Source organism: Octopus sinensis, linkage group LG14 (assembly GCF_006345805.1).
Source record: "Octopus sinensis linkage group LG14, ASM634580v1, whole genome shotgun sequence".
NCBI lineage: Eukaryota > Metazoa > Mollusca > Cephalopoda > Octopoda > Octopodidae > Octopus > Octopus sinensis.
The window spans coordinates 37,699,969-37,727,460 of NC_043010.1; the positions used below are offsets into that span (position 1 = coordinate 37,699,969).

The 27,492-nt window shown below is 35.8% G+C and overlaps 1 protein-coding gene across 1 annotated transcript; it reads right to left on the reverse strand.

The window, feature by feature from the left end:
* Positions 1-3,191: 3,191 nt before the first annotated feature.
* On the reverse strand, positions 3,192-13,574 carry LOC115219324 (cholecystokinin receptor-like). The gene is made up of 2 exons (XM_029789485.2): positions 13,520-13,574; positions 3,192-3,777 (listed from the first exon to the last, which is right to left on the reverse strand). Exons 1-2 carry the CDS (start codon positions 13,572-13,574, stop codon positions 3,206-3,208), a joined length of 627 nt encoding a protein of 208 aa, XP_029645345.1. The 3' UTR covers positions 3,192-3,205.
* Positions 13,575-27,492: the final 13,918 nt, after the last annotated feature.

The following is a 27,492-nucleotide window of genomic DNA, read 5'->3' on the forward strand; positions in this document are numbered from 1 at the left end:
CTTTTAGAGTTTTGTTTAAATTTCAGTTTAAGTCTAAATACTCTGCTTCACTCTTCTTTCTTTATTAGTTGAAACAAAATATATATATTAAAAAAAAAACGAAATTGCGTCTAAATTCAGGTATATTGAAAATGTATCAGTTTTAAATAAAAAATGAAAATCATTTTATAGAAATCGAATCGGATTTTGATTTTTTAAAAACTAATATACATAGTGTGTGTGTGTGTGTGTGTGTGAGTGTGTGTATGTATGTATGTATGTATGTATGTATGTATGTATGTATGTATGTATGTATGTATGTATGTATGTATGTATGTATGTATGTATGTGTTTGTGTGTGTGAGTGCGTGTAGTTGTGTTTGTATAAGGTATGTAAATGTAAGGTAAACATTACAAGCCTTTGAGTTTAGGAAACGTAAAATTTTTGGTTGCTGTAAAAAGTAAACAATGTAGTAAAACGTTGATTACTCTCTCTCTCCTCTCTCTCTCTCCTCTGAGTGTCTCTCTATCTCTCTGTATTATGTGTTTACATACATATATATATGTACGTATATATACATATATATGTATGTATTTATATATATATGTATTATATATATATATATTATATATATATATATATATATATAATATATATATATATATATATATATATATATATATATATATGTATGTATGTATGTATTTATATATATACATATACGTATGCATGCATCTGTATGAATGTATATATATATAATATATATATATATATATATATATATATATTACACGTATATATGTATATAAATATATATATATATATATATATATATATATATATATATATAGTTATGTACGTACATCACACATACATGTATACATGCAATATATTATATATATGTATGTATGTATATATATATATATTATATATATTTATACATACATACATACATACATACATACATCATACATACATACATACATACATACATACATACAACATACATAAATATAAGCTGCGTGTATGTTTGTGTTGGTATTTATGTTTCAAATCTTCCAGTATAACGTTTGATGTTCGGAATAAAAAAAAAGATTTTGCTTCGTATTATATACATATACTGGGCATATAATAATAATAACAATAATAATAATAATAATAATAAATATATAAACAGTATTATACAGGTGTGTCGTTGAGTGTATGTATAATGCCTATATTGTCCACGCATGTTTCGGTATATGTACATCGATATATTTTGTTACTTTATAGGGATAAAAAGTTATAAAGTTATTTCTTGAGTATGTATATATGATTATATGTATGAATGTGTGTATATAAATACAGACATACATGTATATATATGTACCTCTCTATATATACACACATATATACATAAATATATATATAAAATATATATACACATATTTACCAAGATACATACAGACATATATATATATATATATATATATATGTATGTACATGTATATATATGTATATATATATATATAATCACCACACATATATATATATATATATATATATATATATAATATATATATATATATACTTATATGTATGTGTGTGCATGACAGTAGATGTACTTCTTGAAAATGTCATTCTTTATTATATAATAAATATGCGTGCAGGAATATGGTCTATACATTATATACACACACACATATATCATATACACATATATATTTGTATATATATCTATGTATTTATATATTTATGTGTATATATATATGTATATATATATATATATGTATGTATACATATGTATATATATATATATATATGTATATGTATATATAAATGTGTATATATGTATATATATATATGTAGATATGTATATATATGTTATATATATATGTATATATATGTGTATATATATATGTATATGTACACACATATATATATATATATATATATATATATATATGTATATATATGTGTATATATATGTACATGTATAGATACATGTATATATATATATTGTGTGTGTGTATGTATATGTATATATGTATATGTATATAAGTATATATATATATATGTGTATATATATATGTATATATATATACATACATACATACATACATACACTCACGTTTATATAATGCATATACGTATACAGACATGTCAGTTTATACATCTGTATATGTCTATGCATGCATATATATATATACATACATACATATATATATACATATATATACATACATATATATATACATATATATATACATATATGTATGCGCGTGTGTGTGTATATATATTTGCATTATGTATATATGTATAATATATATATGTATGTATACATATATATACACACATCACATATACATAAACATACATACATACACACATCCATATATATATATATATATGTATGCAGACACACACATACACACACGCGTGCACCCAAGTACTCACACCCACCCACAGGCACACATATACACATACACACAACCACAAATACAAGTATGTCAAATAACAAATTCTCGATTTATTAAAATTTTCTCTGCTTCTGGACGATGAGACATAATGACCAAATGTTAATTAAGGCCAGCTCCACATATCACTGGCATCTTCGAATTATTTCTCATTATTTCTCTTAGCTCATTTCTGTTTAAATTCTGCAAATTACCTACGTCGTAACTGTTTTCTTCTAATTTTTATGTAAATTCCTTGGCTACAGGAGATAAGGTCGGACAGTTGCCAGGCTGATGACGGCGATTGCGCCAGAAACACGTGTCCACAACTGTCCTCATATATTCAGACAATAAGCCTGTCCTTTTTTCTTTTGTGAGAAATTCTTGATTGTCGAGATTATCTCCCCTGAAGTGGAGCTGAACTTAATAGCCATTTGTTAACTGTTATACATCCTCTAGAGGCAGAGAATATTTTAATTAATTAATTTTTTTATTTTGTTATTTATTTGAGACACTTGTATTTGTCTATGTTATTCAAATACATGCCACTGGCCTTTTGAGTTATACTTCTCTTAGCTCGTTTTTGTTTAAATCAGTATATATATATATATATATTATATATATATATAATATATATATATATATATATATATATATATATATATATATATATATATATATATATATATATATATGTGTGTGTGTGTGTGTGTGTGTGTATCTGTACACACACATACACAATATATATATATACATACATGCATACATGTATGCATGTCAGTAAAGTCTTTCAAATTCTCTTCTGTACCATTTGGTCGTTGACATGCATTTTGTCGTAGATCAAAATCCTGCTAGTTGCCGTACGAGTTGAGCCGGAAAATGTCGACACTGAACGGGTCTCTCTTCGTGTTAGACTCGGGTGTACCGTGTGCAAACAACGGAAAGCGGAGACAAAAGCCTGGCGGAACTTGTTGTTCATGAAACAATATGTGATTGGGTTGCAACACGAAGATACATAGGCTAGCAGCTGTATGAATGAATGGCTTGTAGGACTAAGTATATCGTTGGCTCCTTTTTCGTCGAAAACAATCCATGTTTGAACGACGTATAGCGGCGACCAACAGACAAAAAATTCAAGCACAATGACGAACAACATTCGAATGACGCGGATTTTGGAAGCTCGGCTTTTCTCACTATTAGACTGTCTCATAGCACGGTTATAATCAAAGCGTTCTTTACTTTTGGTCGTTTGGCGGACGTTGTTTTTCTTCGTTGATGATGACAGTGACGATGACGAGGCGGCCATCTTGTTCATCATTGTTTCGGCTTCTTCCTCGACATTTTCGATACCGTTTCTGGCTTCTGAAAAATACAATTAATGAAAAAAAGTTATGAAAGAATGTGAATGAATATACGGTGTAGTAATTAGTGTTTTCATTGAACAAAACAATAGATGACCGAAACCATAAAATAACTATCGGAACGCTGACGGTTGGTTATCCAAAATACAGAAAAATTCGAAATGTGCATGGTCGATCTCATCTGATGACCCCTGCCCACCAAGGCATATAAAGAAAAATGGCATGAGGCACCGATTGATACGATCTGAGGTACTCATACATATATCCGTGATAATAATAATAATATAATAATAATAATAATAATAATAATAATAATAATAATAATAATAATACATCAACCCCAGTATTCAACCGGTACTTATTTTATCGACCCCGAAATGATGAAAGGCAAAGTTGACCCCCGCGGCATTTGAACTCAGCATAAATACCTATTTCTTTACTACACACAAGGGGCTAAGCACAGAGAGGACAAACAAGAACATATAAACGGATTAAGTCGATTATACCGACACCAGTGCGTAACTGGTACTTATTTAATCGATTCCGAAAGGTTGAAAGGCTAAGTCGACCTCGGCGGAATTTGAACTCAGAACCTAGCGGCAGACGAAATACCTGTTTCTTTACTACCCACAAGGGGCTAAACAGAGGGAACAAACAAGGACAGATAAACGGATGAAATCGATTATATCGACACCAGTGCGTAACTGGTACTTAATTTATCGACCCCAAAAGGATGAAAGGCAAAGTCGACCTCTATCGGACGTAAGCACACCAGCATCGGTTGTCAAGCGATGTTGGGGAGGGGGGAGGAACACAGACACACAAACATACACACACACACACACACACACACACATATACGACGGGCTTCTTTTAGTTTCCGTCTACCAAATCCACTTACAAGGCTTTGGTCGGCCCGAGGCTACAGTAGAAGACACTTGCCCAAGGTGCCACGCAGTGGGACTGAACCCGGAACCATGTGGTTTGTAAGCAAGCTACTTACCACACAGCCACTCCTACGCCTATAAAATATAAAATGCGAAAAAATATAAAATACGAAAAATAAAATGAAGAAAGGAAGGCAGAATGAAGGAAAAACAATAATTAAAAAAAATGAAGAAAGTAAAAATAAAAAAAAGAAAAGATGAATGAAGTCCATACATAAGTTTATGAACCATTGAGTAAATAAGAAACGGTTGAGTAGGAAAGACAAAATGGCGACCGTTTGTTGGTTCAGTTACGTATTTGATAGAATTTGAGGTAAAAATTAATAAAGTCAAGGTGGAACAGAAACGGTAGCGGTTGTCGTGGTTGAAATGTTGTTGCTGTTGGTGGAGATGGTGGTGATGATGGTGTGTGTGTATGTGACTCAGTATGAGTGTGTGTGTGTTTGTGAATGTGCGTGTTTGTGAGTGCCTATACGTATGTGTTTGTGAGTGTGTGCGTATGCCGTTGCTGTAGTGGTGTTGTTACTGATGATGGTGATGGTGATTTTGTGATACGAATGGTGGTTGGTAACGGCGTACAAGTGAGTGTTTTTGAGTGTGTGTAAGCCAATGTACGTGTGTGTGTGTGTGTGTGTGTGATGTTATCGTTGACTACAGCTATGGTTGTAGTATAATTTTATTGATGGTTGCGTGAGTGGTGTTATTGGTGGAGGTTGTGTCGCTGCTAGTATTGGTAGACGCAATGTTAGCGGTGATAGTACCTTTGTTTAGTTGTTGATAGTGGAGGTAGAGGGGATGGCGGTTGTGATGGAGTCGGTGGTGGATAAAATGAAAAAAAAAAGACAAAAAAACAAAAAAAAAACGAAGACAAAAAGCGGTTTCTATCGAGCAATCAGAGATCGAATTAAGCAGCCGCCTACATGTCATAAATATTATGTCGGCTATAAAGACGGTATTTACTTTGGGATAACTGTCACTGTGGTTTTTATACAGTTCTGAATAGATGCGTGTGTCTGTGTATATGTATGTGTGTGTATGTGTGTGTATGTGTGTATGTGTGTGTGCGTGAGCACATAAGTATTTATGTATGTTTGTACGTATGTATGTATATGTTTGTAAGTATGTTTCCTTATGGGTATGTATATATGTATGTATGTCAGTGTTCCATTTGAAGATTTTCGTATAGTGATTGTACTCCACATTATGTGCTAGCACGCATATTTATGTACGTACGTAGGTACGTAGTATGTATGTATGTGTATGTATGCACATATAGCTGTAGGTTTGTGTGTATATATATATATATATATGTACACATGAATACGCATGCACACATCTATTTATAATTACATATACACGCACATTTATATACGAAACTATATATATATATATATGTACATATATCTATATCTATATATATGCAGTTAAAGGAAAAAATACTGCATACATATATGTATATATGTATGTATATACATATATGTAGATAAATGTGTGTGTGTGCGTGTGCATATTTGATCTTATGTATATACACTCACACACACACACATATCTAATATGCATACATATATATATATACACATATATACGTACAAAACATGCATATATATATATATATATATTATATATATATATATATACTCACACACACGCATATATGTATCTAAAGACAAACTATATGTATATACCTATACATACAAACACACACACACACATATATATGTGTGTATAGATATGTGCATACTTACATATACACACACATGTATACATATATCAATGAAAGGAATAGAAAAAGGAAATGAATAGTCATAAGGGCGGACAAGACAGGCAATCGATAGATCGATAGATTGAAAAGTTGATAGATATAGGATTGCATTGAAAAAGAGATTGATATTTATTTAGGCAGACAGAACAAAGATTGGTGTGTGTGTGTGTGTATACGTACGAGTGGATGTTGTGTGTGAGTGTGAACGAGTATGCATGTGTATGCGTGTTTATATGTATATATATATAGAACCACATAGATACCTATATACATATGCACACACATGTACGCATATGGACACGCAAAAGTATGTATGTATGTGTGCGCGAGTGTGCGTGTGTATATATATATATATATATATATATATATACATCTATCTATCTATCTATCTATCTATCTAGACAACCACATGCACAGTTTAAAAATTTTTTTACTGCTTTCTCTCATTGATCTGCGACCATACTGGAGCACCACATTTAATTACTTTAGGAGATCAACAATGTTGAATCTATACCGGCGAGAGCTGATATTAAGGGAGTTTTCCACAAACCAAAAAATTAAGGCTAAGATACTGAGCATGAGCCAATGAGATGTCAGCACTAAAATAGTATATTCTCTGCTTGATGAGCTCGGATCCTGATTCCATGGAGACCATTTCGAAGAGACTGTTCAACGAAAAGATATTTCATGTAAATTCACCGAAAAGACAATTCATCGAAATTCCTCTTAAGCGTTTTACATTTAAACTGGCATTTAAACCTTCGGCTAGTCAACATATTCTACATGTTTTATGTTCAAGCCAGCCAGATATGATTTATCACTCCTAATCTGCAATAACTAACCACATCACCAAAAAGATCAAATATAAGATAATGCAGATTAACTCAAAGAAAGGAAAGGACATTTCATTAAAATTCAATAAAAAGATAGTTTATCGAAAGAACTGGTAATTGAATGGTTAGTCACTGAAGATCATCATCGAAGATTAAAAGTCGAAGTTAACCTCATCGAGATTTGAACTCGGAATGTAAAGAACCGAAACGAAAAGCTGCAAAACACCTCGTTCAACGCTCTACCGATTCTCACAATGTATTAGTTTACTACTTAATTTATTTAATAATTTACTTTTGTTAATTTTCTTAATAAAGATACTGCGGCAAATTAGTAGAATCGTTTGAATGCTGGGCAACATGCTTAGCAGTATTTCTTTCGGTTTTACGTTTAGGGTTCGAATTCCAAAGAGGTCGAGTTCAACTTTCATGCCTCTCAGGGTCGATGAAACGAGTACCTATTTCTTTACTACCCACAAGGGGCTAAACACAGAGGGGACAAACAAGGACAGACAAACGGATTAAGTCGATTACATCGACCCCAGTGTGTAACTGGTACTTTATTTATCGACCCCGAAAGGATGAAAGGCAAAGTCGACCTCGGCGGAATTTGAACTCAGAACGTAAACGGCAGACGAAATACCGCTAATCATTTCACCCGGCGTGCTAACGTTTCTGCCAACTCGCCGTGTACCACTTCCCCACTGGGGCCATTGTAATTGACTCGCCCTTCCCACAAAGTTTCAGGCATTACGTCTATAGTAGAAGGAAGCTTTCTTCATATAAATTTGATTATTTCTAACATAGGTTGAAGGTCGCGATTTTATGAAAAATAAATAAGAAGCGGGCAAGGTTTAGTCGGTTAAATCGATCCAGTTCTTGGTTGTTACTTTGGAAAACAATGGCTGACAACGTCGGGCTCTCGCACTTTTTGAACAAAGAATCTTAAAAGAGGATGTTAGCTAGGGACTGTCAAAAAGAATTATTTGTCCTTGAAAGGGAAATATTGAGGGCAAGAATTTTTTTCTTTAAATGGAATTAAATTCTTTTTTTTTCTCAGAATCATAAAGGAGTTTTTCCAAAGCCAGCAAGTTCAGTGGAGGTGTGTGTCGGTCGATTACACCAACCGTCGTTCACAGCTGGTACTTATTTTATCGATTCCGAAAAGATGAAAAGCATAGTTAACCTCGACGGAATTGAACTCAGAACGTTAAAGACGGACGAAATGCCGCCTAGCGTTTTATCCGGCGTGCTAATGATTCTGTCAGCTCGTCACCTTCACGAACATTTTTATATTGGTTGCAAATTTTAGCACAAGGCCAGCAAGTTCAGAGAAGGGGGACAGTCGATTACATGCCCCACCTCCGTACTCAACTGGTACTTATTTCATCGACTCCGAAAGGATGAAAAGCAAAGTCGACCCCACTGAAATTTGAACTTAGAACGTTACAGACAGACGAGATGTCGCCAAGAATTTTGCCCGGCGAGCTAACGATTGTACCAGTTCGCCGCTTTGCTCTCCCAGCGATAATTAAATACTTCATATATTACTTATTTGAAACATATGTTGTTTAGTATTAGCCTCTTCGTTGTTGCGTGGTTAAGAATACCACTACGTGCTAGCGAGTCCATTCTGCTCAACACAATCGTTAAACTACACTCAACATATGAAGCTAGAATTCTTGAAATTAAGACTTTTACACTTCTTCCATTCTTATTTCCTGGATAAACATGATCTTAATTCTTTCAAATCGTACGTTCATCGATTTATGATTCTTAGGGCAGCTATTCATTAGATTTTCTGACTTTTCTATTGTATGTTTCAACGTAATAAATGTTTTTTTTCGCAGGTCTGTTCTGCTTCCTTAATGGGAAACACTTTAAATAAGAGACCAAAAAACAGAAAAAGGACATATATATGTGCGTGCGCGTGTGTAAGTAAACCAAACATACAAACATACATACACACATACTTACATAATACATACATACATGCTCACATACATACATACATACATACACACATACAAACATACATGGTACATACATACATACATACACACATACAAACATACATACACACTTACAAACATACACACATACAAACATACATACACACATACAAACATACAACATACATACATACATACATACATACATACATACATACATACATACATACGCACATACATATAACAAATAACAGAGGCGGAAAATGGAATATACGAGAAACTTTATTGCTCACGACAATCGTTTCGATCCCTCGAACGTAGTTCAGCGGCTTACTATACTAGGTACATACCCAACACTTAACTATATATATATATATATATATATATATATATATATAATATATATATATATATATATATATATATATATATATATATACACACACATATACATAGGACGCTGTACAAGGTGCCACGCAGTGTGACTGAACCTGAAACCATGTGGTTGGTGAAGCAAACTTATTACAACACGACTTTTTATTCATATCTAATATGTCCAGTTCCTCTAAAGATAAACAGAACGAAACAAGAATTGGGTTTATTATGTAATTCCGTTTACCTTACATTTAAACAAACTTATACCGGACTGTAACTCAAACATTTGGTTCCACAGGGAATTTCCATTGTAAGTTCTGATGTTAGTTTTAACCATCACTGCTACGGTGGTGTCTGAGTATCCCTTTGTATAGTCTTGTTGTATTTATATTTCATAGTTTTTATCTTATTTTTTTATTTTATTTTCAGACCAGTATAGATTCAAAATTATCGATTAATGACTGGATCGAATGTGTTATTTGTACGCAAGAAAGGGATCTTTAAACAGAGAAGTTCCTGCCAAATTCAATGCTATCTCGATTGGCGTCCAAGACTATATTCACTCAATGGTTGGAATATTTGCTCAGCCTATTCAAAGAATCTGAAACGGTGCTTGAACGACAACGTAATAGTAAGCAAAAACTGCAGCAAATGATTCCGAAATAGCTATAATGGTATCTGATCTTTCTGAGAACAGCCTGTGAATATCGAGCAGAAAAAAACTGTCATTTGAAACAAATATATGGTGTTCTGGCCAACAAATTTTTTTACTTATTTTATTTTCATATAAAGAAAAATGTCATTTCTGCCCATAAAAACGTGCAGCATATATAAGAATTTCATGGTGATGAGATGATCTGACATAAAAATATTATGAATAGTTCACATCACAGCAACAAATTACAGTTTAAAGGAAGCTATATTTTCCCCTTGATGGCCTGATAACATCCATAGATCACGTTTCTGGCCTACAAAAACCCCAAATTGACATGAAGAAGGATATTTTACCGTAACCTAAAAATTGTGGTTTAGGTTGGGATATTTTGTTGAAGGTTTGATCCTCATTTCTTTTGCAAGGGTAGCAGGCTTAATCTGCTGCCCTGTTTGACACTACCACTTGACTCTTGGATACCTTTAGTGGAGTCCATTCTGTTACAAGCATTCAGGTAAGATCTCTGGTTTGAGGATATCTTACTCCCTCCTTCCAACCGGTCACGTAGGATCTGTGAAGGACCCCGGGGACTGCTTTCTCTCCCGATTAAAAAAACATTCTTTCTTATTTGTGAGATGACTTTCCTTCGTCAGAACGATGTAAAATTTGTCTTCAAAAAGACGGTCCACATAGCATTTTGCTATCAGTGTGGAGAATTATTTAAATTAAGCCTCTTTCTGAGAAATTAGGCCTATCTGAATGATAACTTAGGTCTTAACATCTGACACCTCTTAATTATTTTCCCCTGTGGTGGTCATCCACGGTCAATATAATCTGAAAAAAAAACTGACTTAGAACTTTCAATATACTAAAAGCTGGTAGTCAAGGCCATTTGCGATAACATTAGTAGAGGCCTCCCAAAAAGGATCCAGTTTTTGTATTCAAGGGCGTCAAAAATGGTTAGATGTCAAACGTCATCACTTTGAACATTTTTGCAATTAAGGACATTTTAAATTGATTTCAAATTTTAACCCAAGGCCAGCAATTTGGAGGAAAGGAGAGAGGAGATAAGTTGATTACATCGACCCCAGGGCCCAACAGGTACGTCTGTCATCGACTCCGAAACGATGAAAGACGAAATCGACCTTGGCGGAATTTGAGCTCAGAAAGTAAAGACGGAAGAAATGCTGCTAAACATTTTGTCGAAAGTGCTACCGATTCTTTTCTACTCTAGGCATAAAGCCCGAAATGTTTGTGGTGTGAGCCAGACGATTAGATCGACCCCAGTACGCAACTGGTACTTAATTTATCGCCCCCCCCGAAAGAATGAAAGGCAAAGTCGACCTCGGCCTAATTTGAACTTAGAACGTAAAGACAGACGAAATACCTAAAAATGTCTTTACTACCCATAAGGAGTTAAACATAGAGGGGACAAACAGGGACAGACAAAGGGATTAAGTTGATTACATCGACTCCAGTGCGTAACTGGTACTTAATTTATCGACCCCGAAAGGATGATAGGCAAAGTCGACTTCGGTGGAATTCGAACTCCGAGCGTAACTGCAGACGAAATACCGCTAAGTATTTCGCCCGGCATGCTAACGATTCTGCCAGCTCGCCGCCTTACGAACAGTTTATATTAGCTTCAAATTTTTACACAAGACCAGCAACTCAGAGGGGGTGGGGAACCAATTACACTGACTCCAGTGCTCAACTAGTACTTATTCTATTGACCCCGAAAGGATGAAAAGCAAAGTCGACTTCGCAGAATTTGAATGTAAAGATGGACGGAATGCCGCTAAGCGTTTTGCTTCGCGTGGTAACAATTCTGCCAGCCTACCGCTTTCACAGTTATTTTATATTGAGTTCTTTTTCAATGAATCCAGATTTCTGAGCCGCCTAGGATACATACATTCTTATAGATATGTGTGTGTATGTATGTGTGTGTGTGTGTATATATATATATATATATATATATATATATACACACACACATACATGGTCCCAGTCAAATGACTGAAACAAATAAAAGAATAAAAGAATAAAAGAATATATATATATATTCTTTTATTTGTTTCAGTCATTTGACTGGGACCATGCTGGAGCACCGCCTTTAGTCGAGCAAATCGACCCCAGGACTTATTATTTGTAAGCCTAGCACTTATTCTAATCGGTCTGTCTTACTGAACCGCTAAGTGACGGGGACTTAAACACACCAGCATAGGTTGTCAAGCGATGTTGGAGGGAGGGGGGACAGACACAGACACACAAACACATACATATATATATATATATATATATATATACATACATATATACGACGGACATCTTTCAAGTTCCGGCTACCAAATCCACTCACAAAGCTTTGGTCGGCCCGAGGCTATAGCAGAAGACACTTGCCCAAGGTGCCATGCAGTGGGACTGAACCCAGAACCATGTGGTTGGTAAGTAAGCTACTAACCACACAGCCACTCAAACACACACATATATGTAAGTGTATGCGTGTATCTATCTATTTATCTATCAACTGGTGCTTATTTTATCAACTCCGAAAGAATAAAACGTAAAGTTGACGTCAGGGGAATTTGAACTCAGAACGCAAAGCGGACGAAATACCGCTAAACATTTCTCTCGGCGTCCTAACGATTCTGCCATCTCACCGCCTAATCACCACTCTAACAATAATAAGAATTCTTCCTAATTTTGGCACCAAATTGGCAATTTTGAGGTGGGGAAACAAGTTGATTACATCGAGCCTAGTGTTTGAGTGGTACTTTATTTTATCGATCCCGAAAGGATGAAAGGCAAAGGTTACTTCGACGGGATTTGAACCGATAACACAAAGAGCTGGAAGTAACGCTGCTAAGCGTTTTGTTCGACGCTCTAACGATTCCGTCAGCTCGCAGCCTCATCCACAATATCAACAGCAGCAGCAGCAGCAACAACAACAACAACAACAACAGCAGCCACAACAACAACACTAATAACAGCAACAATAACAGTGTCAGCAACAATAACAACCACCACCACCACCACCACCACCACCACCACCACTACCACCACTACTACTACTACTACTACTACTACTACTACTACTACTACTGCATTACATTATTAAAAACAACTTCATTAGCACGGTCGCCGTCATCAACAAGTAGTAGTGAACAGTACCAGCTCTCCCCCACCAGCACATCTCCTCCACAGCCAACAGAAACAGGTAATTACTTTGAAGCCAGCCAATAGTTTTAATGTTAGCCTGTTTGAAAGCCGAGAACCACATTTGTACTGGGTACTTAAGTGGAGACGTTTGATATTACAATACACAACCTGAGTAGTATTGATTTCTAGCGTGTTTCTTTTGTTTGTTTGCATGTTTTCTTTGATTCTAGCTCCTCACTAGGTCGCAATGTAAAAAAAACAACAACAAAACAAGACAAAAAGACAATAAAAACAACAAAAAACCTCAGAAAAGATCAGTGTTTGTAGCTCGAGATGATGGTGACTAGAGCAGAGAGCAATATTTCATATCCGGTTCAGCGTCCGATCTCGCCACTGAGCTGGCATAACTGAGCTGTGCTTGTGTCACAAAGAGAATCGAGTTTGACAGCTTAATCTTATCACTGAGTAATGTGGAAACGAGTCTGGAACCAAGTAATGTGGAAACGAGTAATGTGGAAACGAGTCTGGAACCGAATAATGTGGAAACGAGTAATGTGGAAACGAGTCTGGAACCAAGTAACGTGGAAACGAGTAATGTGGAAACTGAGTAATGTGGAAACGAGTCTGGAACCAAGTAATGTGGAAACGAGTAATGTGGAAACGAGTAATGTGGAAACGAGTAATGTGGAAACTGAGTAATGTGGAAACGAGTCTGGAACCAAGTAATGTGGAAACGAGTAATGTGGAAACTGAGTAATGTGGAAACGAGTCTGGAACCAAATAATGTGGAAACGAGTCTGGGACCTAGTCTCTGCTGTGTAACTTGACAGAAACTCAGACGACATACTCAGTCTGGTTTCATCATCGAGCAAGACATAGCTGAGTTGTGCTGAGTCACCGACAGAACGACACTCGACAGTCCGATCTTGTAATTGAGCAACGTGTAAACTGAGCCTGTGTGGTGTCGTTGATCGAAACACACTTATCAGTCAGATCTCATTAATGAGTCAGTAGTAACTGAGCTGTGCTATGCGACTGAGGGAATGACAATTGACAATCCGATACCGTAACCGAATAACGTGTAACTGAGTGTGTGCTGAGCAAATGAAAGAAACACGACTTGATTGTTAAGTGTTCACAAGACTCAACTCAAAATGGCTTTAATCTTCTTAATTGTTGTGCAATGGAAATCAAAAAGCAAAACAAAAACAGCAAAAAAGCAGACACAAACCTACTGGCAAACTTAGTATGGAAAGTTAACCTTTTGTTACCATGTTATAGGGGTAGGAGTGGCTGTGTGGTAAGTAGCTTGCTCACGAACCGCATGGTTCCGGGTTCAGTCCCACTGAGTGGCACCTTGGGCATGTGTCTTCTACTATAGCCTCGGGCCGACCACAGCCTTGTGAGTGGATTTGGTAAACGGAAACTGTCGTATATATATTATATATATACATATATATATATGTATGTATGTATATGTGTGTGTGTGTGTGTGTGTGTGTGTGTGCGTGTGTATGTTTGTGTGTCTGTATCTGTCCCCCAACATCGCTTGACAACCGATGCTGGTGTGTTTACGTCCCCGTAACTTAGTAGAATAAGTACTAGGCTTACAAAAAATAAGTCCTGGGGTCGATTTGCTCGACTAAAGGCGGTGCTCCAGTATGGCCGCAGTCAAATGATTGAAACAATTAAAAGAGTATGTTGAAGAACACTGCCATTATTTTGATTTTTTAATTAATTCTGAAAATAACGAAGAATTTACTGAAATAATTTTGTCATTATGAAGTTGGTGTTTCAACATAAATAATATTATGATGGGACGTTCTAATCTAGATTGCTTTAAATCATGAGATTTGTACCAGAGAACCAAGGAAGGCCTGGGGTACACTGGTATTAAAAGGGTTAAAAATTACTGGCAGACTTAAACGTTTTTGATACACTTCATACAGAAAGTTAATATTTATTGCCACACTTAGTGTAGGAAATTAAAAACAAATATTTTAAATGAAAATCTCGAAAAATATATAAAAAACTATTGCTTATTATATTTAATTAGTCATATCTATTTATAACAATTTTTTGAATGAGGCATTTCTTTTGAAGACGATCAGATATTTGTGTAGATTTTCTAAAGAACTAAATTATATATATCAAAGATCTGAGGTACATCCACATATACTTTGCAGCACACTGCTTGAGAACAAACGTTCTAAAGTAGTGTTTTTTAACTGCATTGAATACATGGCAGACTGAATAAATTTTACGACTTAGTTTCACTGTGTATATGTATGTATATATGTATATATGTATGTATGTATTATGTATGTATGTATGCATGTCTCTTCTATTTTTTAATTATTATAAATTTTCCACTAAGGAAGGAGCAGGTTTCCAACAAAGATACAAGGCTCCATCTTTGGGATGTAGTTAAAACAGACAAATTCACATTTGGAACGTGAGAAAAGTCTTGCATATTTTTACTGTTCCACTCACGGATTGCACTTGTAATGTACGAATCAGTCGGTCAATTTCTCTTTCTAAAAATCCTAGTTTATCCAGATTCTCCTTGAAGCATTTACTGACAAGACCTAGTGTCCAATTATTATTGGTATAAATATGAATTCATAGCCTGGATATAGAAGCTGGAGGTTTCGAAGTAGTTGTCCATAAATATCCTATTTTTCTTTGATTTTCAAAGATATTTATATCTGCAGGGTAGCTGACCTCTATGACGGTACACACCTTTGCCCCCCTGTCCCAAACAACAATATCCGGCCTGTAATGTTTACATTTGACAGAAGTTTTGATGGGAATATTCCACCTGTATTCCTTGAGTTGGTGTTTATGAATGTATTCCACAACAGAGGGATTTTCTAAGTTTACTAGTTTACCCGTGCCGTCAGAAATGACGGCATGAAAATGATACGGAAAATAAAATAAAAATAAAAAAAACTTTACAACCTTTACTAACCCTAGCAGCAATGAGTTCACCTTGTTTTGGTTGGTCCGTTTCAGTATTAATTAATTCTTCCATTCTTCTTCTTGATGTTCTCTCCCATTCGATTTCTCTTCTTTGTGCTTCTTCCTCTTCCGTTTCATCTTGTCGCTTTTGCAATGCTCTATTTCTTAGATACTCCCTCCTCACTGCTGCTTGCTCTTCTGTTTCATCTTGGGGCTTTTGTGCTGCTCTCTCTCTCTCTTTGGATATCTCCTCTTTGTACAATTCGGTGCTCCTTTTCATTTTGACGTCTTCGAGTCTGTTTGCTTGCGTCTTGCACTCGTCTCCCTTGTCTCGCTTCTTGTGGTTGATTTAATAGCCTTAATGTATTGTTCAATCTTCTTGCGTCCAGTTCTTCCTGAGTGAGACTGGCTGTTCTTCGCCTTTGTCTCTCTCTCTGGCTAACCGTCGCCCTTTGTCTGATTCATTCTCCATAACAGGTGGATGAGTATATTTAATGCAACAGAACACAAACTTCTAAACAAATGAGTATATTTGTGTGTGCATGCATGTGTGTGTGTGTGTGTGTGTGTGTGTGTGTGTGTGTGTTTACGTTAGTTTATTTCTATTTCTATACGTAGCTATACAAAGTCCAAAATTACATAGGATTACATTAACGGTATTCACACAGACTTATTTTTTTCCAGCAACGTCTACATGTTATCTATCTCTGTTTGTCTGTCTCTGTCTGTCTGTCTGTCTCTCTTTCTCTCTTTACCGCCTGGAATGGAAAAAGATCTTGAAGACAAACTTCACTGCCTTGGCAAAATTCTTCATTCATACATATTTACAAACATCACCGTATCGGCAAGTATTTGTAAATATTTATTATTACCTTCCTTTTACATTTAGCTTTCTTTAAACAGACAATATTATCAAGCTTTCTTTAAACAGACCAATATTTTAATTTTATGACTTTAAAAATTACTTCTTATTTACTCATCTTATATTCTATTAACTTTACAACTTTTTAAGCAGAAAAATCTTCCAGAACAGTGAAACATCCATAGAGATATAGAAAAAAATAATTTTGAGGTACAAAAATCTTATTTACTTATCTTATATATTGTTATTAATGTTTACCAGAAAAAATCAGTATTCATCGAATAGAAATGAAAATGTTATTGTTGAGAGAGAGAGAGAGGAGAGAGAGAGAGAAGAGAGAGAGAGAGAGAGAGAGAGAGAGAGAGAGAGAGAGAGAAAGAGAAAGAAAGAGAGAGAGAGAAAGAAAGAAAGAAAGAGAGAGAGAGAGCGAGAGGTGCTATTTGATACCACTCCCTCATTGTTATTACCATTTTGTATCTCCTCTTTTATTAACTCTTACACTGCTACACCCTTATTGCGTGATTTTGGACAAACTTACAAACAAGCTCATTATTATAATAGATTCCAGGACATACATGCATGTATATGTATTGTCTTTTACGTATTTCAGTCATTGGACTGTGACCATGCTGGGGCACCGCCTTGAAAGGATTAGTCGAACAAACCGACTATGTATGTAAGAAATTAAGATAACACAGGAATAAATGATTATCTTATGGACTTCATTAGCTTACAGTTGTTTTTGCCATAGGATGCAGTTCATAAGGTAATTGCTTATTCCTTTATTCTATTTGAATTTCTTATTACCGCTCTGTACTCGACTTACACTTCGCTCTGAAGCATATGTGTACTGAATTCTACGCCAGATAATTAATATCACAATGTCTAAGTGATGCACACACACACACACACACACACACACACACACACACACACACACACACACACACACACACACATTGTCTTGTAAGCTGATGCCCTAATTCGTTGTCCAGCGACAAATATTTCAACCATATACATTCCAAGTACTATAACTGTTTCCTTTCGAAAAGTTCACAGTCAGCATGGATGAAACCGGTTACATGTAAGCTAAAAAGATCTAATATATTTAAATCAAATATTACACTTGTTTTTGTTTCTTTACTTTATCTAAAAATATTACAATAATTCTCTTTGTATTATTGTGTATTTTCATCCATTTTTTTGTTTATACAACAAAACCTGTAAAGAGACACCTAACCACTTTACGTATTATACAAAATAATATGCATGAGTGGGCCTTTTCGTTTGGTCTCTTTTATTTACAGTAATCCCTCGCCATATCGCGGGTCATTTACCGCGGGTCATCTATCGCGGTATATTATTTAAGCTTACGTCTATTCCTCCGTAGCGTTGCTTTGAATCTATAATAAAATAAATATATACAAATTATAAAAATAAAAATAAAAAATATACAATACAGTACTGTTTCTACTTTGTTGTTTTCACCTATCGCGGGGGATTTTGGAACATATCACCCACGATAATCGAGGGTTAGCTGTATATTTATTTTTTTTCCTAACGGCATTTCGAAGTCGACTTTGCCTTTCATCCTTTCGGAGTCGATAAAATAAGTACCAGTGACACACTTACCCCGACCCCCGAACTTGCTGGCTTTGTGCTAGAATTTGAAACCAATGTTATCAAGGGCGTTCTAACTATGACTATCTCGTCTTTTTTTCATAGAATAGTATATCTAGGACTATATTATTACATGTCTGCTCTTCAAGTGATTACATCAATAGCTGTATCACTATCCTACGGTTTTTTGCGGTGGAAGAGAGAGAGAGAGAGAGAGAGAGAGAGAGAGAGAGAGAGAGAGAGAGAGGAAGTAACAGAGAGAGGAAGAGAGAGAGAATAATAGTTTCTATAGACACAAGGCTTGAAATTGTGGAGGAGGGCGCTAGTCGATTACATCGACTCCGGTGTTTCACTGGTACTTAATTTATCGACCCCGAATAGATGAAAGGCAAATTAGACCTCGGCGTCCAGCGTGCTAACGATTCTACCAGCTCGCCGTCTGAGAGAGAGAGAGAGAGAGAGAATGGCATTATTAATAGATGTTTCTTAGATGCTAGAAGTAGGAGGTAAATGTCGATAGTTATCTGACCCAGACAGGTTGCCGTTTGAAGGTATTAAAGCATACTGTGGTGTGGTTCAGAAAACTGGGATATATTGCTGGGGAGAGGAGATAAATAAATAGATAGAGAGGGAGAGAGAGAGAGGCAAAGAAGGAGAGAAAGAGAGGGAGAGAGGCAAATAAGGAGAGAAATAGAGCCGGGGAGAGGTGGAAGAGTTTAGTAATTGTAGGAAATTAGCTCTGCAGCAATAGTAATGCTTTTCACTATCAGAATGAATAAAATAAAATAAAATAAAATAAAATAAAATAAAATGAAATAAAACGTTGTCACAATTCGAAATATTAATTTTTTTTTCACCTTTAACAATTTTATTTATCTTTGACCAAAAATCAAATTGCGACAGAAAATTAAAAAGAAAAGAAATACCGGATATATGAAACATTATTTCTTGTGAAATCTGTTATGTAATCAGAAAATATTGGTGAAATGTGACACAATTGTAGCGTTTCTTTTTTGTTTTTGGTGTGTAAGATATACGTGCGTGAACGTTATTCGATAATTCTGTTTTTGCAGTTTTTATTATTATTATTATTATTATTATTATTATTATTATTATTATTATTATTAGTATTATTACTATTACTATTATTATTATATTATTATATTATTATTATTATTATTATTATTATTATTATTATTTTTTTTTTTTATTTAAAAAATTTTTTTTTGAAAACTTATACGTTGACTTATGACGAGATCTTTTGTAAAGTGTGAAACACAACACGAGAAATTTGATGAGATTTCGCGAGATGAAATGCTAGAAGATCTTTTGTGAAGTACCTACAAATTTCATTTCATGTCTTTCTTTTCTTTTTATTTTATTTTATTTTCCACGTAAAATGTCATTGATAAAACAAGAATATTTGTGATGTGCATGGAATATACAGCGTTAGAAATTTTACGAGAGATAACGAAATGTCAAGACCTTTTTTTTAACGGTGGTGTTCCATTTTGTGTGGAAATACGAAAAGAAAACCTGACTGAAAAATTGACAAGAGGACAAGATATTGTTTCGTGAAGTGCGTGAAATAGGAGAATTTTTAAATATTTTTACGTAAAGTGATTTTAATATGTGAAATACAGGAAAATTGGTTGGGATATATGCAAGACATATTTTTTTACATGGAGTGACAGGTTGACAAGGAATATTTTCAAGTGTGTGTAGAATATTAATACAAGAAAATATTTAACAAAATGGTACGGCTCACAATGAAACGTCTTTTGAAGTGTTCACTTGGACAAAATTATTTTAATTAATTAATCAGTTAATTAATTGCTTAATGATGTTCGCAACGACATCAAAGAAGGTTAAGATATTGGATTTAATTACGTTAGGTTTCTGTGAAGTGGAGACGCGCGGCTTAGTAGTTAGGATGTTGAACTCATGATCGTGAGGTTATGGTTTCGATTCCTGAACCGGGCGATGTGTTGTGTTCTTGAGCAAAACATTTAATTTCACGTTGCTCTAGTCCACTCAGCTGGCAAAAATGGGTAATCCGGCAACGGACCGGCGTCTCGTCCAGGTGGGGAATTTCTACGCTACTGAAACCGAGAAACCGGCCCTTATGAGCCTGGCACGGCTCGAGAAGGAACGTTTATTTTATGTTTCTGTGAAACAGGTACGTCTGTGTGGTGAAGCGTGGCACTGGATTAGCCAAGGAACGGAGTGCAACATTTAGTTACACCAGTTTACGTTTCGAGTTCAAATTCCGCCTTAATCAACTTCCATTTTTTTTTCCTTCTGAGGTAAATACAATAAATACCGGGCGAAGTAACTGGAGGTTGACATAATTGACTAAATCCCTTCCTTATTTGAATGAGATGCTCCAGCATGACTGCAGTCTAATGGCTTAAACTAGTAAAATAATTAAAGGCATAAGTACATCGTCTAGAAATAGTAGTAGAGGGATACTTTGTTGTTATCAATCACATTGAAAAGTGAGACCCTCCAAACACCCCCATCTTACAAGATAAGCAATTAACAAAAACAAAACAGATTTATGTTGATATGCTTTGTAAAAAAAACATAAAGTCACATTTTGAGACCGCTTTGTTGTCGGAGAAGAAAAAGACAATTATATTCGCATTATATTCATGTACATGCTTTAGTCAAATGTAGAGTTTCTAATTGAAGAGTCGGTTCCTCTGGGCGCCTGTGATGATTGAAAAGAGATGGATGAAGGAAATTGCAGTGCATAATAAAATTAAGATGGCTTTAAGCTGGTTTGTCTTGTCTAACAAGACGAAACAAAAAAAAAAAAGAAAGAAAAAAGAAGAATTATATGGGTGTAAAACCTTTTGTGTTCTCATTAATAATGATGGAAATATGATAAATGTTTAACTAATATATACGCATATCTCTTCGGAGAGAGAGAGAGAGAGAGAGAGAGAGAGAGGGAGAGAGAGAGGGAGAGAGAGAGAAAGAGAGATAGAGAGAGAGAAAGAGAGATAGAGATAGATAGATAGATAGATAGAGAGAGAGAGAATGAGAGAAGTATGTGTATATGTTTCAATCGTTGGACTGCGGCCGAGCTGGGGCATCGCCTGAAAAGGTTTTAGTCCAACAAATCGACCAAAGTACTTCTGTTATTCCCAAGTCTGGTACTTTATTCTATCAGGAGCTTGTGACGAAGTGCTATGTTAGGGCAACTGAATCAAATCTTGACCGCTTGATAAACGATGTGAGGAGGACAATCACACACACACACCACACACACACACACACACACCACACACACACACACACACACACATGCGCACGAAGGGGCTCCCATACAGTTTCCGTCTACGAGATTCACTTACAAAGAATTGGTTGCCCAAGATACCACGCAGTGGTAGAGGCACTTAACCCGAAATCACGTGCTTGCTAAGAGAGCTTCTAAATAACACAGCGATGCTTGCGCCTAGCATAATATACACACATACGTACACACACACATACACACACACACACACACACACAGTTAATGCGAGGATATCTTACCCTCAAAAGGGATAATTATATCCGAAATCCGAAATTCACTGGTTTAATCACCAACACCGTCGGGGAATTTCTCTTCGATATATATATATATATGGGATTATTATAAGTATAATAATAAATAATTTACAATTATATATTGAACTGAATTGAAACGTACGTAAGCTTTATTTTGGGAGTATGTTAATAAATTAATTTTATATCCTTACCAACTCATCATTATTCTTCTTTAATCATAACTACACCCACGCCCGCACGTATATATATATATATATACACATACATATATATAGCTGACAGAATCGTTAACACGTCGGATAAAGTGTTTCGCTGCATTTCTTCTGGATGTACGTTCTGAATTCGAATTCCGTGGAGTTAAGTAGTGGGAACGATGTAATAAGACATCTTACTCCCCTGGAATTGCTGTGTATGTGTGTGTACGAGTGCACGCAGAAAGAGAGAGAGAGAGAGAGAGAGAGAGAGAGAGAGAGAGAGAGAGAGAGAGAGAAAGAGAGAGAGAGACAACTTTATCCTTTCTATTTTCGAGTGTGTCGTCAACCTTCACTTTCTCATTTTGAAAAAAGCCAAGCGTACGAAACGTATTTTTTTTCTCGTCACAGCAAATTGAGCAGAAATGATATATTTTTTTTATTGCGAACTGACAGTTGGATGTCTTAGTAAATTGAAATGGCTTTTTTTGATCATGCATCAAGTTATCTGATTGCTTATCATCACTATCACACAGTGTCAACATTTCATCATATGAGCGACATTCCACCTGTGACCGTCTCGCTAACTTTTCCTCATGCATAAAACATCAGCCAAGGACTGCATTAACCGATGCTTTGAGATCAGTGCACATTATGGCTTTCCCTTTGCAAGACGCATGATACTGATTCATTACAGTTAGTAGTAGTAGTGGTAGTTGTAGTAGTAGTTGTTGTTGTTTTAATAGTTGTGGTTGTTAAAATAGTAGTCTTGGTGATAGTGTTGCCAGTGGTATTGTCAGCAGTGACATTAGACATGTTGGCAGAGGTGTTTGTTGGTTATTGTTCGGTGGCGGTGAAGGTGTCGTTGGCATTGTTGTTAGCAATGGTCTTGGTGGTAGTGGTATAGCCGGTGGTGCTGGCTGTTATGATTGATGGTGGCCAACTGTTGGCTTTGATTGATTGATTGATTGATTGATTGGTCGATCGATCGACCGATCGAGAAAACAGCCAGTACATGAGGAAGAAAAGAGAGAGAGAGAGAGAGAGAGGGAGGGAGAGAGAGAAATAAAGAGAGGGAGAGAGGGAAAGAGAGAAAGGGAGAGAGAGAGAAAGAGGGAAAGAGAGAGAGAAAGAGAGAGAGAGAGAAAGAGAGAGAGAGAGAGAGAGAGAGAGAGAAAGGAAAATTTCCGATGGCTGAGTGTCAGAAATCGAAACCTTACATCCATCGACAACAGTATTCCGGTGCAGACGTTGCCACCCAATCACCCATCCAAACATCCACCCCCACCTAGCCACCTACAAACCTCACGTATCCAACGCCGACCCCCACCCACAATCAGTAACTCTTTGACTCATTAACTCTTTCTGTCTCTCAATCGGTAACCCACTCACACACCCATATATCCACACACACACACACACCCACAGACACAAACTTACATCCGCAATCGCTCACTCACTCACTCTACACTCATGAGTAGCTCACCTCCTAACTCACATACACTCCTTCCCCATCTCTCTTCACTCACTATCTCACTCACTCCCTCTCTTCCTCCCTCCCTCATTCACATGCTCTCTCACTCTCTCTCACACATACACACACACACAAACTTACATCCGCAATCGCTCACTCACTCACTCTACACTCATGAGTAGCTCACCTCCTAACTCACATACACTCCTTCCCCATCTCTCTTCACTCACTATCTCACTCACTCCCTCTCTTCCTCCCTCCCTCATTCACATGCTCTCTCACTCTCTCTCACACATACACATACACACAAACTTACATCCGCAATCACTCACTCACTCACTCACTCACTCACTCACTCACTCACTCACTCACTCTACACTCACGAGTTTCTCACCTCCTAACTCACATACACTCCCTCCCCATCTCTCTTCACTCACTATCTCACTCACTCTCCCTCTTCCTCCCTCCCTCATCCACATGCTCTCTCACTCTCTCACACACATACACACACACATTGGGAGACTCGCAGATAGTCGCATACACTCACACACTCTCTCACAATACATTCACGCACTCAAGCAATCAAACTCGCACGCGCACTCGCGCTCGTCATTGCCATCAGTAACAATCAGCCACCTCGGGTCTTCACCACTCCTTCCACACCTCACACTTCCTGAGACACTCTTCTTTCGCATCCACTACACACTCTTTCCCCCCACCCTACCCTCCACCACATATTAACATCTCCCCACCTTCATCACTTCCACTCCATCGCCATCTCTGATATCGAACCTGGACACCCAACGCTCGCCATAATAATGAAGTTTCCGGTGCGTGTTCGAATGAAATTGAAAGCAAATACACACATACATGTGCCAAGTGCTTGAGCATGTATGTATGTATGTATGTATGTATGTGGATACATACATATATATATATATATATATATATATATACACACACCACAAGCACATGCACACACACATATATATATTTTGTTATTCATTCCCTGGTTTCAGCTATCGGTCCCCGGCCATGCTGGGGCACCGCCTTGAGGGGTTTAGTCGATCGTATCGATCCCCATTTATTGTTTCAGTCAGATACATATTTTATCGATTACTATTTGTCGAATTTCTAAAGTATATGAGCTAACGTAAACAACATATATATATAATATATATATTATATATATATATATAATATATATATATATATATATATATATATATATATATATATATATATATATATATATATATATATATAAAAGGAAGAAAGGAAAAATGCTGACAAAATAATTTAAGTAATTTAAGTAATTTAATTAGGTGAAAGTTCTTTTTACCGGTTGCGCATTTGTTATGCTTATCAAAAGATATTCTTTTAAGATAGATTTTTTCCTCTTATCTGATTTTTCCTCTTATCTTTTTCCTCTTATATATATATATATATATATATATTATATATATATATATATATATATATATAACAAACTAAATGTGTGGCTTATTAGCAATTTGAGCCTGAAGAAGGGTACTCACTAGCACCACTATTGCTAGAAATAAGAGTTAAAATAACTCAAAAGCCACAAAGCACTGTACTTAATGACTGACAAAAGGAGGTAGGTCCCCAGCATATATAGCCAGATCAAATGATTTCGGATTTTTATGCATAGCATAGTGGTTTATTAGTAATTTGAACCTAAAGGCAAAATTAATAGAGTTCACAAAAGTGACAAAGGCTTTGTCAGTCATTAAGATAGTGCATTGTGGCTTTCGAGTTGTTTTAACTCTTATTTCTAGCAACCGTGGTGCTAGTCAGTACCCCCTGTCACTTTTGTGACCTCTGTTTATATATATATGACTTCTGGCCGAAATCAGATCGCCATGTTGATTCGCTAGCCTCTGCACGCATTTTTTTCTCTCCTTGTTTCTTTCTGTGTTTCTTTTCTGTGTATCTTTCTGTAGAAGAGCGTAGGCTCGAAACGTAAAAGACTTGTTTTATTTATATTCCTGAGCGCCATACTAATACAATTGTTTGTTTGTATTCCACCTGCCTTCGTCTTTTGTTTATTTTCATAAAGCTTCCCGTTATATATATATATATATATATATATACATATATATCCCCAGCATGGCCACAGTCAAATGACTAAAACAAGTAAAAGTAAAAGTAAGTAAAGTATATATATAAAATCAATCCAGACATGAACAAGCAAGAAAAAACAACAACGCGAGTACGTGGAATAAATACAGTGTTATTGGACGCTCAGGAAAGGAAAGAAAAGAAAGAGGACTTCACGTTTCGAGCGGAGCTTTTCGTCAGAAATATAGAAAAAGTCCAAAGAAGGGAAGACGGAGAAAGGAAATCGCCAACGATACACACGCGGTCACATATATATATATATATATATATATATATATATATTATATATATATATAATATATATATAACAAAATAAATGTGTGGCTTATTAGCAATTTGAGCCTGAAGAAGGGTACTCACTAGCACCACTATGCTAGAAATAAGAGTTAAAATAACTCAAAAGCCACAAGCACTGTACTTAATGACTGACAAAAGGAGGTAGGTCCCCAGCATATATAGCCAGATCAAATGATTTCGGATTTTTAGGCATAGCATAGTGGTTTATTAGTAATTTGAACCTTTAAGGCAAAATAATAGAGTCACAAAAGTGACAAGGCTTTGTCAGTCATTAAGATAGTGCATTGTGGCTTTCGAGTTGTTTTAACTCTTATTTCTAGCAACCGTGGTGCTAGTCAGTACCCCCTGTCACTTTTGTGACCTCGTTTATATATATGACTTCTGGCCGAAATCAGATCGCCACATGTTGATCGCTAGCTCTGCACGCATTTTTTTCTCTCCTTGTTTCTTTCTGTGTTTCTTTTCTGTGTATCTTCTGTAGAAGAGCGTAGGCTCGAAACGTAAAAGACTTGTTTTATTTATATCCTGAGCGCCATACTAATACAATGTTTGTTTGTATTCCACCTGCCTTCGTCTTTTGTTTATTTTCATAAAGCTTCCGTTATATATATATATATATATATACATATATATCCCCAGCATGGCCACAGTCAAATGACTAAAACAAGTAAAAGTAAAGTAAGTAAAGTATATATATAAAATCAATCCAGACATGACAAGCAGAAAAAACAACAACGCGAGTACGTGGAATAAATACAGTGTTATTGGACGCTCAGGAAAGGAAGAAAAGAAAGAGGACTTCACGTTTCGAGCGGAGCTTTTCGTCAGAAATATAGAAAAAGTCCAAAGAAGGGAAGACGGAGAAAGGAAATCGCCAACGATACACACGCGGTCACATATATATATATATATATATATATTCGACGGAATTTGA

Coding starts and splice junctions, on each gene's coding strand:
- LOC115219324 (XM_029789485.2), bottom strand. CDS start 13,574: ATGTGGTTCTCGGCTTTCAAACAGGCTAACATTAAAACTATTGGCTGG. Junction 3,778..13,519: donor AACTATTGGCTGGCTTCAAA/GTAATTACCTGT, acceptor TGTATTTTTCAG/AAGCCAGAAACGGTATCGAA.